Source organism: Lagenorhynchus albirostris, chromosome 18 (assembly GCF_949774975.1).
Source record: "Lagenorhynchus albirostris chromosome 18, mLagAlb1.1, whole genome shotgun sequence".
Lineage (NCBI taxonomy): Eukaryota > Metazoa > Chordata > Mammalia > Artiodactyla > Delphinidae > Lagenorhynchus > Lagenorhynchus albirostris.
The window spans coordinates 15652974-15666999 of NC_083112.1; the positions used below are offsets into that span (position 1 = coordinate 15652974).

At 38.0% G+C, this 14026-nt stretch overlaps 1 protein-coding gene across 1 annotated transcript in view; it reads left to right on the forward strand.

Annotated features, from left to right (window-relative positions):
* NEK5 (NIMA related kinase 5) overlaps window positions 1–12569 on the forward strand; it is a 64715-nt gene extending 52146 nt beyond the window's left edge. The window contains exons 22-24 of the mRNA XM_060129553.1: window positions 1284–1382; window positions 4288–4393; window positions 10976–12569. Coding sequence (XP_059985536.1) covers window positions 1284–1382; window positions 4288–4393; window positions 10976–11114 — 344 coding nt within the window. The 3' untranslated portion in view covers window positions 11115–12569. The remainder of the gene's footprint in view (window positions 1–1283; window positions 1383–4287; window positions 4394–10975) is intronic.
* Window positions 12570–14026: the final 1457 nt, after the last annotated feature.

Sequence of the window (14026 nt, forward strand, 5' to 3'; positions counted from 1 at the left end):
GCGCTCTAGAACTCGCGAGCCACAACTAGTGAGCCTGTGCACCACAACTACTGAGCCCGCATGCCACAACTACTGAAGCCTGCCCACCTAGAGCCCATGCTCTGCAACAAGAGAAGCCACTGTAATGAGAAGCCCGTGCACCACAACGAAGAGTAGCCCCAGCTCTCTGCCACTAGAGAAAGCCCGCACACAGCAACGAAGACCCAATGCAAAAAAAATAAATAAAATTAATTAATTAAAAATAAACAAATAAAAATGAGGGTTTATCAAGTACATGTTTAATTTGTGCTAATTTTAAAAAGTTTGAAATAGCAAGACTTTACAAAATCCTTTTAAATGAATCTAAGTAGTAAGAGTGACACTCTTTCAAAGAGAAGTATTTTTTTACATGTGCATAATTAATTCAGGTCAGTAATTTTGTTTATAGTTTAACCACTCCAAGGGAATCCTTGGTGGGAAGGTAACCTCTATTTTTCTAGTGTAAGTTTTCGGGCCACACAGTTGCCTTGGTAACATCATAGTTGCACATCCTGATAACAGCTGATTTACATTTCTGTAGTTAGCCTTTCATTCTTTCTTCTATCCTGTTAAACAAAAATAAGAGCCTCCTAAAACTGTCTTCCTGAGACAGGAAAATAAAAACTGTCAGATTCCCACACCAGGAGGAATACTCTGGCTTGCTTTTAATTAGCCAGACTACCTCATAGATGAGATATATCAATCTGTTTCATTTGTTTAATGCGCTTTAGGAAGTAACACGGGCTATGATTTGGGATGAAATATGTTGATTTAAATAGGTAAATGTAAGTGTGGTGAGATTTCTACTTGTGTGTACATGAGCAGTCATGTAACAGTTTACCAAAAAATAAAATAAAATAAAAAAAGCCACACTTTGCTCTTAATTCCACCTTTGGAGGAAAGTTCCTATTTTTAATCCCACTTGCTAACAGAGGGTAGGGATTTTTTTTTTCCTGGAGACTAAAGTGAAATACTCTTTAGACACCTAGGAACCAGATGGTTGTACAGTTTGTGTGGGAAAGGTATGTTATGATAGATTACAAACATGAGCACAGTCCTTCACTTCCCTGTATCCATGCCCTTTGCAGTATGACTTTGCAGCTCCTCTGTCATTAAATGTTTTTCTTCCCCTCTTCCCTTGAGTCTTGACTGGCCTTGTGATTTGCTTAGGTCAGTAGAATGCACCGGAAGTGATGGTGTGGCAAATCTGAGTATTTAAGGAGCTTCTGCTCTTTCTTTTGGAATCCTGTCCATCTCTCAACTAGCTCCAGTTGCCCTGCTGGAAAATGAGGGACCGTGTGGAACAGAGAGACAAGCCATCCCAAGTGAAGCCATGCTAGACCAGCCAACCTCCAGGTGGCCAGGCAAGTGACTGCAGATGCCATGAGGGGCCCAGCTGAGACTGGAAGAGCCGGCCAGCTGAGCCCAGCCCAAATCGCCCAACTGCAGAATTGTGACCTATATAAATGGTTACTGTTTTAAGCCACTAAGTTACGTGGTAGTTTATTATTCTGGAAAAGCTAACTATTGTAGACATACTTAGCAAAATTCCTAAAGTGGTAGTTGAAAGTAGGCTAGCTCTACATAATTTTAAAGCCAACTTAAGAAACCAGCATTTTAAATTCTCTGTGAATTCTTTTAGTTCTTTTGTGGATTCTTTTAAGAAACTCTGTCTCAACAATGTTCTTGATTGCACCAAGGTTTTTGTAGGGGAAAAAGCAGACATCATTGACAGGCATATGAAAAGATGCTCAACATCATTAATCATCAGTAACTTTAAATCAAAACCACAAAGAGGGGCTTCCCTGGTGGCACAGTGGTTAAGAATCCGCCTGCCAATGCAGGGGACACGGGTTCGAGCCCTGCACCTGGAAGATCCCACATGCCACGGAGCAGCTTGAGCCCGCGTGCCGCAACTAGTGAAGCCCACGTGCCTGGAGCCCATGCTCCACAACAAGAGAAGCCACCGCAATGAGAAGTCCAAGCACTACAACGAAGAGTAGCCCCCACTGCCACAACTAAAGAAAGCCCGCGTGCAGCAATGAAGACCCGACACAGCCAAAAATAATAAATAAAAATTTTAAAAAACAAAACAAAACCCACAAAGATCTATCATCTCACACTCATTCGATGGCCACCATATAAAAAAAAAAACACCAGAAAATAACAAGTATGTGGAATAATTGAAACCCTTATGCACCATTGGTAGAATTGTAAAATAGTGCAGCCATTATGGAAAATGGTATGGCAGTTCCTTAAAAAATTTAAAATAGAACTGCCTGATCCAGCAATCCCTCGTCTGGGTATATATATACAAAAAATTGAAAACAAGATCTCGAAGAGATGTTTTTGCATACCCATGTTCAATGTACCATTATTCACAATAGCTAAGATGTGGAAGCAACCTAAATGTTCATCAGTGGATGAATGGATAAAGAAAATGTGGTATATACATACAATAGATTATTATTCAGTGTTAAAAAAAGAAAGAAATCCTGTCACAAGCTACCACATAGATGAACCTTGAGGACATTATGCTAAGTGAAGTAAGCCAGTCTTGAAAGATAAATACTGCAAGATTCCCCTTAGGTGAGGTATTTACAGGAGTCAAATTCTTAAAAAGTATAATGGTGATTTCCAGAGGCTGGGGGGAGGGGGATATAGGGAGTTGTTTTTCAGTGGGAGTAGAGTTTCAGTCATGCAAGATGAAAAAGTTCTAGAGAGCTGCTGTACAACAATGTGCATATAGTTAACAATGCTGTACTGTACACTTGGAAATAGTTAAGAGGGTAAATTTATGTTATTTTTTCTTTTACCACAAACAAAAAAATCTCAGACATCGACTCAAAAAGTAATTCAGAATTCCTTGATTGTCTCATGAATTGTTTTATTATGGTCTCTTTGAATTGGGATCCAAAATAATTTGATTGATATGTTAAAAAAATAACAATTCAGAGGAGTAATACTGTGAATGTGAGGAATTTTAGTTATACCTTATCCAATTTTTTTCACCTATATTTTCATTTTTATGAATATACAAGAGTGATATAAGATTAAAAATGTATGCTTAGGGAGGACTAAAAGAGTTCTTATAGTAATTTATATAAAATATAAATTCTGGGCTTCCCTGGTGGCGCAGTGGTTGAGAGTCCGCCTGCCGATGCAGGGGACACGGGTTCGTGCCCCGTTCCGGGAAGATCCCACATACCTCGGAGCGGCTGGGCCTGTGAGCCATGGCCGCTGAGCCTGCGCATCCGGAGCCTGTGCTCCGCAACAGTGAGAGGCCCGCGTACCGGAAAAAAAAAAAAAAAAAAAAAATATATATATATATATATATATATATATATATATAAATTCTAAGGGCTAAGAAGACATTGTCCCATTTTATTGGGAACATTTTCTTTGCTATTGGTGTATAAAATATGTGCATCTCATAATCATTGGAAGCTTAGAGTTGTTGAGGGGATGCTGCTTTCTATAAAGAAATTAAATATTGTACTACCTTCATTCTGATTTTTTTCCCAAGAGAAAAAAAGTACATTTTTAAAAAATAATTTAATTGTTAAGAGTCTGGCTTACCTCATTCTTTTTTTAATGTTTGCAAAGTATTTAATAGTATGTGGGCATTATTTGAAATCACAAGAGTCAAGATTTTTTTTTTTTGGCTGAGCCATGGGGCTTGCAGGATCTTAGTTCCCCAACCAGAGATTGAACCCACACCCTTGGCAGTGAAGGCACGGAGTCCTAACTGCTGGACCGCCAGGGAATTCCCAAAAAGTACATTTTAAATAACAACAATTAATTCACCCCCTCACCTCCTTCCTCCCCTCACCAAAAAAGATAGAATTGTGGGTGTGTGCTTTGGGTTTTCTTTGCAGACATCAGTGATTAACTGTAACCATAAACTGAATACTGGGTATAAAAACAACGAAGAATAAGGGTAGTGCAATAATGTTGGAAAGTCTTAAGTTTTTACAAGATTTTCTTAAATTTTCTATACAATCAAAGCATCTATTCCCAAAGTGGGATTATTTTGTCTCTTCATCTCTGATCCTTATTCTTCTTACTTCTTTCTCTTGTGTTGCCTACTACCTTCAGTACAATGCGGAATAGTTGGTGTCAGTTGTCACCTGTCTATTCTCTGTTTTAATGGAAATTATTCAAAGGTTTTACCATTGTGGTTGATGTTCAATATAGGATTTTTAGTATATGTCCCTCTCGAGATGTATAGGCTGGGATGCTTTAATCTCTCTTTCTGTCATTTAACAGTGGGACCATTAAAACAATGGCTTCCTAAACAAGAGGGGAAGGTAGGAGTGGCCTGTGACATTGAAGTAGAAGAACAACCAGGACCAAGATCTGATGATGATGATACGTAAGTAGGTCATACCTAGATGCCTAAATGAAGCATGGGATATAGTAAAAATGGTAAAAAGTTAAAATGCTGTTGTTGAGGCATAGAATATAGCCTCAAAGACCCAGCTAAGGAGACCAAGTTTTCTTATATACATGGGTTTGTCTCTGGGTTCTCCATTCTTTTCCAATGGCTTTGTTTTCCCTTTCTGCATCAGTGATATTCTGTCAGTTACTATGGCTTTATTGTACCTTTTGATATCTGGTATGGCTAGTCCTCACAGCTTCCTCTAGTCTCCATATCATTTTCTTCAAAATTATCTTTGCTGTTGCCTTTTACTCAACGTATACATCCTTTCATTCTCTTGTAAAGTGTCATGAAAAAGCTTGTTGGGATTTTGATGAGAATGAGATTACATTTGTTGATTAATTTATGGGAATTCACATCTTTGTGATTATAAGTCTTAACATCCATGAATATAGTATCGCTCTCCATCTATTTATGCCTTTTAAAATATTCTTCAGTATTTTTGTAGTTTTCTTCATGATATAGATACCACTTAACTTTTTTGTTGTTGTTGCCATTATTAATGGGGTCATTTTTCTCCTACTACATTTTGGCTACTGCTAGTATATGGAACACTATTGATGTTGTATCCTGTAACCTCACTGAACTCTCTAATTAGTTCTAAAATTTGGAGTCCTTTGAAGTTTAAAAATTTTATTATAATTTACTTTTAAAATAGGTAATATATTTACATGGTTCCAAATTCAAAAGGTATATTATTTTCATAGTCTTTCTGCTATCTCATTACCTCTGCCACACAATTCCCCTCCCTAGAGTCAACCAATCCAATCTGCTTCTTGTGCATACTTCTTCTGAGAAATTCCATTAAAATGTAAGCAAATCTGTATATCTTGGTATGTGTATATTCCTTTTCTTTTTTATAGAAACAGTTTCATAATGTAGATACTATCTCGCAACTTCCTTTTATCACTTAACAGTGTATCTTGAGTACCTATCATAATATACAAACAGTAGTATATAGAGAGTTTAAATTCCCAGAACAGCAAAGTGTTGGGTCAAAGAGTATGTACGTTTGTAATTGGATAATGTCAAATTGCCCTTCACAGAGGTTACACCTATGAACACTTCCACTGACAGGGTATGGAAGTGCCTGTTTCCTTGTACATTTCCTTGCTCAGTGTGTTACCAAACTTACGGATCATTGCACAGTTGATAGATTTTAAAATGCCATTTCAGGTTTGTTTTAATTAGCATTTCTTTTATGAGTAAGGTTGCCTTTCCTTATGCTTAAGATCCATCTTTATTTCCTCCTTTGGGAATCAGTTTTATTTATAGCCTTAGTCATTTAAAAAATTTAGGCTATTAACATTGTGTTGATTTGGGGAACTTTTTGTATTTTAGGGAAATTAGTCTTTTAGCTGTAATGTGTTTCAAGAATATTTTTCCGTTTTTTGTTTGCTTTTTGATTGTATTTATAGTGACTTGTGCCATGAGGAAATTTCTTACTTGGCTCTGGACGCGCAGGCTCAGCGGCCATGGCTCATGGCCCCAGCTGCTCCGTGGCATGTGGGATCTTCCCAGACTGGGGCACGAACCCGTGTCCCCTGCATCGGCAGGCGGACCCTCAACCACTGCGCCACCAGGGAAACCCTTTTTAGTACTTTTATGATTTAGTTTTCTATTTAGTTAAATATTTTGTTCATCTTGAATTTTACTTGTACTGTAAAGTACAAGTGTAGTGTGGCTACACTTAGCCACAAGTAGTGTGGCTCCAACTTAATTTTTTCCCCAGATAACTCCTTACTTATTCCAATGCCATTTATTAAAAATCTTTATTTTTGATACCAATTTGAAGTGCCACTTTTATGACATACAACATTTTTATGTGTATTTGTATCCAATTCCTATTCTTTCTAGTATAATTATTATAAACATGTTTATAATATGTTTTATTGTTTGGGGGGGCTTTCATTTTTCATAATTTTCCTGTCTAGTCTTACTTGTTTGTTTTTCCATGGGAACATTGGAATCAACCTGTCTAGCAAATAAAGGAGGGAGGGAGGGAGGAAGGAGGGAGGGATGGAAGAAGGAAGGGAGGGAGGGAGGGAGGAAGGAGGGAGGGATGGAAGAAGGAAGGAAGGGAGGGAGGGAGGGAGGGAGGAAGGGAGGGGAGAATTTTCTCAGCCTCTTCCTTTTTCTCCTGGTCTCTATTATTGCTGATGCGAAATCTGTTATCATCTAATTGTTCTTCCTTTATAGATGTGCTCTCTCCCTAGTACTTTCATAACTTACTTTTTCTTCTTTCATTCTTATGTTTTGCTATGATATCTCTAAGTCTGGATTTATCTTTTATCCTCCTTGGTTCACTTTCTTCTGAGAACTCATGACTTTCTTTAGTTCTGGAAATTTTTTACCTATTATTTCTCCAAATATCGCTTTTCTTATTCCCTCCATTTTGGCTCTCCCATTAGATAGATTCTAGAGCTTCTCAATCTGTCCCCAATAACACCTAGTTGTATGTTCGTATTTTTTAAAAAAGTATTTATTTATTTAGGCTGCACTGGTTCTTAATTGTGGCATGCAGACTCTTAGTTGCGGCATGCATGCAGGATCTAGTTCCCCGATCCCTGGCCCCCCTGCCTTGGGAGCATGGAGTCTTGCCCACTGAACCACCAGGGAAGTCCCCTTTCATATTTTTTATTCTTTGTTTCAATTTAGGTGAATTCTTGAATACTGTTTTCCAATTCTCTCTGGGTATCATCTATTAGGTGTTTAACTTAAATGATTACATATTTCCTAATATTTATAATTATTTTTTCTTATATTTATATGTTTTTGCTTCATTCTTGCATAATTGTTTCCCATAATTTAAAAACATTTTAAAATGGATGTTGTGCTTTAATTTCTCTTGTTGAGCATACTAACTTTAAGGGCTTTATCAAAATCTTCTGTCGATGCCAATTATAAACAATCTATAATAAAGAATAGAAGAGAGTTTTATTCAAGCAAAACTGCGAACTATAGACCAGGAGCGTAGACTCCACCAAGGAAGAAGAAAGCCCTCTGGAGAAGCATGGTTTTCAGTACAGTTTTTATATCTTATCAGAACAAAGAACAAACATCAAACATTACAGGGGTACCTTCCTTCAAGGTTTCAAAAGAGCCATTAGCACATACACAGCGAGTCAGCATGAACTTGGTGTCTGGGAAGGGACCCTCATCTTTGAAGGAGTATTTTAGCATTGGTGTCATAGGAACAGGGATCATTTATCCCTATCTTCAGAGTGGACACTTTTTTTAAAATTTATTTTTGGCTGCGTTGGGTCTTTGTTGCTGCACACGGGTTTTCTCTAGTTGCAGCAAGGGGGGCTACTCTTCATTGTGGTGTGCGGGCTTCTCATTGCAGTGGCTTCTCTTGTTGCGGAGCATGGGCTCTAGGCGCACGGGCTTCAGTAGTTGTGGCTCCCGGGTTCTAGAGCACAGGCTCAGTAGTTGTGGCGCATGGGCTTAGTTACTTTGCAGCATGTGGGATCTTCCCGGACCAGGGCTTGAACCTGTGTCCCCTGCACTGGCAGGCGGATTCTTAACCTCTGTGCCACCAGGGAAGCTCCCAGAGTTGACACTCTTTAATGGTTAAAGCAGATGTACAAGTTTGGCCATAAGACAGGCTGTTCCAGGTCACATAAAGTATAGGCCAAATCATGTATAAGCCAGAATGACTTCCCCATACCCCAATATGTGAAAATTTCTTCCAGTGCCTCCATAAAAATAATTTCATCTCTTGGGCTTCCCTGGTGGCGCAGTGGTTGAGAGCCCGCCTGCCGATGCAGGGGACACGGGTTCGTGCCCCGGTCCGGGAAGATCCCACATGCTGCGGAACGGCTGGGCTCGTGAGCCATGGCCGCTGAGCCTGCGCGTCCGGAGCCTGTGTTCTGCAACGGCTCTCGAGGCCACAACAGTGAGAGGCCCACGTATCAAAAATAAATAAATAAATAAGTAAAATAATAATAATTTCATCTCGAGTTGGTTCAATGGTCCAACTTAAAAAAAAAAATTGTTGCCCACCTTACCTTTCTTACCATTAGATTTATTCTTGTGTTTTGGAATTTTAGTTTGCAGGCTCATTTTGTTTTGGAAGTTCTTTTGTATTTTGTGGGGTTTTTTTGGTTTTGTTTTTAAAATTTTCTTCCCTCCTTTCTTTCCTATCTCCTACATATCTGACAGGTTTTTTGGTTTCTTCATTGGGTTCCCCTCCATTCTTCCTAAATGGAACCCTTGAAGAGCTGCTCTTCAGTGCAATGGTGGTCTAGGAAAAAAGCTCAGGAATGTGGCTTGTCTGTCTTGGCTCAATCTCTGGGAGAAAAATACTTCCTGAGAAATTTATAACCATGGATTTGTCTTCACTCAGATTTGGAGTTTGAATTTACAATACTTGGATGGTCTAGAAACATGTACATTGAACAATTAACATTAAAATTAGCAGTAAGAGATTGTAATACTCTGGGATCTCTAGAAGAAATACATATAAAACATTCTGGAGGGATATAGCCTCAATCCAGGTTACAGTGAATTTCTCACTAAAGCACTGCTGAAGATGAGCTCACAATTAAAGATTAAATCCACTATGAGAGACAGCAAACACAACAAATAGCTAAATTAGGTCATAAACAACTTCAGATAATATTATGAGTATTTAATATTTGCATAATTATATTGTGTATTTAAAATTATTTAATTAAAATAAGAAAACATGAGAAAAAAGCAGGTCTATCAAAAAAGAACAGGAAGATTTGATAATCAACCAATAGAACTTCTGAACGTGAAAAAGTCTTCCAATAGAAATTAAAATTCAGCAGTTTAAAAACAGGATAGTGATAATGAAGGAATTAGTAACTAGAAGATAGATCTGAGGGGGAAAAAATGATCGAAAATGTGAAAGAAGTGTTAAGAGGCATGAAGGCTCAATGTATATCTAAAAGGAATTCCAGAAGAAGAGAATAAATGAAAAGCAATATTCAAAGCAATTATAGCTGTGAACTTTTTGTAATGATTGAAAGCCACGAATCATGATATCTGGGAAATAAAAGAATCATCAAGCAGGATCAATGAAAAGAAATTCACACGGACATATTATTACATTGTAGAGGAATGGAGACAAAGGCAAGATTTTGTGTAAGCACATACCTGAGTAATGGCAGCTTAACACATGGGAGCTATAATTACTGGTCCACCCCGAACTGATGATCTCCAATTTCAGGGGAGTCCTCTGTGATACCTAGCAATCCTATGCCTGGTCAGCTTCCCTCCAAACCCTCAGTCGTGCACACTCACCCCCATCCACCTTGCTCTCATCACGTGCCCTGCCTTCTGCTTCACAGAGGGGGTGTTTTGTAGGTGGAATTACCTCTGTTGTGTAGATCCATGAATTTTTTACACATGCGTCCTTGACTCCTTCTCCCTCCCTATCTTCCTTCTCAGAGGAAAGCAGCCTCCCTTCCTGTTGAAAGCTCCTCCTTACACAGGTGCTCTAAGTCCCAGCCTTTCCTCAGTGACCATGTTGCTATCAATTAATCTACCTTTCTCCTGTATTTTCAACATCTATTACTTACTTCCTCTCAGCTTATAAACATGCCCAAATCTCTCCCATCTTGAAAAACACCAAAAAAACCCATTCCCCTTATGTTCTTGAGATAATACTGTCCTTTCAGAGCAGGGCTCCCCTCAGAGGAGTTTTAGCTCATTGTCATCACTTTTTTAAACCTCCCGTTGCTTTCTTGATCCACTATATGATGGTTCCGGCTGCAGAGAACTCTGAAATATTCCTGCAAAGGTCATCTATTACCTTGAAATTGCCGAGTCCGATGATCATTTCTCAGTCCTCATCTTATGTGACTGCTCCCTCTCCCTGGAAATTCTCTGCTCCCTTGGCTTCCATGACGAACACTCTTGGTTCCTACCAGTTCCTCCTAGGTTTCTTTCCTTTGCCCCTTAAATATCTGTGATCTTTGAGATAGTTTTCTTGGTCTCTTCCCTTCTTCTTTTCTAAAAGCATCAGTGTTCCAGCCTTAGACACAATTTCAATTCCTGGTCCTAATAGTTAAGAGCTGTGAGACCTTGGGCACTGTTTTTGAACCTCTCTGAGCCCAGCTTCTTTATAAATGGATGATGATAATGTCCACCTCAAGTGTTGTTATTAGTAGAAGAAATATAGTATGTGTAAAGTGCTCCAGGGAAGTGACCGGCACATAGGAAGGGCTCAATATGTGGCAGCCGTTGTATTATTTTTTTCCTTTTTTTTCTCTTCCCTCCTCTTCTTTTAAACTAAGAGTAGATGGATATTAATAAATATAAGTTACTGAACACAAATCCAGCTAAACAGAATACTGATTCTCCCAACGTTGGTTGTTTATCATCCTTAGAGAAACCAGACTGATATGATAATTTATTACCTGGGTGAAAAAGCAACTTTCAAACTGGTCACGTGGGGGTGGGGCATGAGAAGGGACACTGATTTTCACATGTATTCATTCGTGTTTTGCTATCCCAAAGTTGAGTTTTTACTGCTTATGATTTCAGAAATTTTGAAGAATCTGAAGATGAGTTGAGAAATGAAGTAGTAGAATCCCTGGAAAAACTCTCTACTTCCAAAGAGGCAGAAAAAAGGGAAGAGGTTTCCAGTTCCTCTAAGGATGCTGAAAAGAAAGAGAGGGGATAGGCATACAGAAATATGCAGAATTAAATGAAAGTTTGTAGAGTATTTTTACTCCATCTGATGACAAAATTTGTATTGTTGATGAAGACCCAGGAACATCAACCACCAGTCAAAATATACAAGTGTGATTATTGAACTTTTTCTTAAATAACAAGTTAGTATCTATTACAGTGTCTCTTTGGGAGCAGTCATAAATATACATTTATTGTAAGGGTTTTCCAGTAATCCCAAGGCTTTATTAGTTTTCTTCTCAATTTAGACAATAGGACTAACTTCTGAATTAATTAAAATTAATAAAATTTACTTAATTAAAATTATTTAATTTTTTTAAATAATAATTTAAAAATTATTTAAAATTAATATTTTTACGCTGAGAAATCTTTCAGATAATATGTGTGGTTGGCAGAGTAATGTGGCTCCCCTCACCCCACATGCACCCAAAAATGTGAATATATTTTTACCTGGCAGAGGGGAATTAAGGTTGCAGATGGAATTAAGGTTGCTCATCAGCTGACCTTAAAATAGGGAGGGTATCTTGGATTATTCAGGTGGGCTCAATGTAAGCACAAGAGTCTTTGAAAGTGGAGGAGGGAGGGAAAGGAGAGAACCAGAGGTGGCAGCTGAGAGGGATTCAGGTTGATGCTGCTGCCTTTGAAGATGGAGGAAGGAGCCACAAGCCAAGGAATGCAGGCAGCCTCTAGAAGCTGGGAAAGGCAGGGCAACGGATTCACCCCTAAGGCCTGCCGAAGAAATGCAGCTCTGCCAACGCCTTGGTTTTAGCCTAGTGAAATCCACTTTAGATTTCTGACCTATGGAAGTGTAAGATAGTAAGTTTTTGTTGTTTTAACTAAGTTTGTGGTCATTTGTAACTAGTGATAGAAAACTAATATACAAACTCATTCATTTAAAATAATGAATCTGTCGTTTTATAAAACCATGACTTTGAAATTTCTTAAGGTATATTGAACATGCTTTTCTGAAGCTGATGTTGACACTTACAGGAGTAAGGAGAGGAACAAGGCATGTCAATTATGTACCAAATAATAATTTTATTGTTTCATTGAATTATTTTCTAATAGTTTCAAATGTATAGATTATAAACTTCTGGAAGGCAGGGACTATATCTGGTCTTTGTTTCTTATGATGATCTTTTTATATATAGCACTTAGCACCATGCTAGAAATGTTTCTTAACTGAGTAAGTAAATACTAATACAATTTCCTCATTAAGACTGTAAGCCCTTTGAGGCAGGAAACTAGACTTAAACTTTTTGTATTAATTATAACAATCCCAGTGTTGAACATGTGCCTGGAGCTTAGCAGATATTTGTTGTACCTGCTGTTATGAAGGACAAGAGTGGTTATATCTAAGTGGTAGAATTCAGCCTGAAATAGCTGGTCTATAATGAAAATAAAACTAAGTTGGCACATTGATGCATTGCTGAACCAAGTAAACAAAGATGAGGAGTGGTTGGTCAAATTATTCCTAAGGTCTGCTTAGCATTTACATTTGGTATAATATTAAATGTGGGGCATGTAAGTGTCAAGATTTCCCTAACTGGGATGTGTCCAGTCTTTTCTATCTTTATTTTCTTGGTGATGTCTGAGGGGCTGTTCTTCCAACTTGGTGTATAGAGTACATTCCACTCTTTTAGGGCTCAGTATGGTCACATCATGATGCTAAGAATATTTAACAATTTCTCACCATTATGTTAGTTTCAAACTAGGTAACACATGACCCTGAGGGATTGAAGCATCTTTAATTCTATAGCTCCTTTAGTGGTCAGTATATACATGTTTAATTTACTTTCAGGACATTATCTGGTTCAGACACTGAATCTGCTGGTATCATCCTCATTCTAAACAGTACCTGAAAGCATGGAAAATGAAACGTGGTTCCTGAAAAATCCCAAAGATCAATTTTATACAGGGGAAAAAAAAAAAGGAATGTTTAAGGTCAGTGTTTAAGAGTAACATATCAGGTTTGCTCCAATAACAAGATGCTTGGCTACAATCTCCTTTAGGTAACAGCCACCCACCCTTATCATTCATTCTAAGATTTTGAGTTCTTTGCTGTAAAGTAGGAAGTATTCAATGTGATAAGTATGCGTATCTGCAAGGTTTTTCAACCTGCTCCAGCCCAATTCACCTTACCTATCTTACACACACCGTCACCTTAATCATGTTCTTGAGGCCCAGTTCTGATTGCTTTACTCTGGTTTTAGGCTTGGCTACATCTGTTAAATTGAAACTATTGATCAGACCTGCATATGTCTTTAGAATAAATTTTGTTAGAAAAATCATGCGTTTTGGTAACTATGTATGATATCTATCAACTTGATCATTCTTTAAATAGTACCAAGAAGTGTTATCAACCCTTAACCTCCCTTCTAAGTGTCTTGTAACAGTTATGCATGATCTGAGTGAGCACATAGCACTAGAGTATTGGAACTGATGCTTCTCCAAAGCCAAGGGTGGCCTTAATTAGGCTGGGGAAAGAGGAATAGTGGGTGAGGTAGGGCAAATCACATGGGCATAATTTGATTCTAGTAATTTGCATAGCTTCTTGTTGTGGTTTAATGGAAGTAACTTTTTAAAAAAATTTTTATTGGAGTATAGCTGATTTACAATGTTCTGTTAGTTTCTGCTGTACAGCAAAGTGAATCAGTTATTCATATACATATATCCACTCTTTTTTAGATTCTTTTCCCATACAGGTCACTACAGAGTACTGAGTATACTTGAGTTCCTTGTGCTATACAGTAGGTTCTTATTAGTTATCTATTTAATATATAGTAGTGTGGGAAGTAACTTTTTCATTGTACCCATTGACACATTTAGCAGACACACCTTCACGTATTTATTTATTCATATCATAGTTCTGGAGTCTAGGGTACATTTACATAATTAAATACA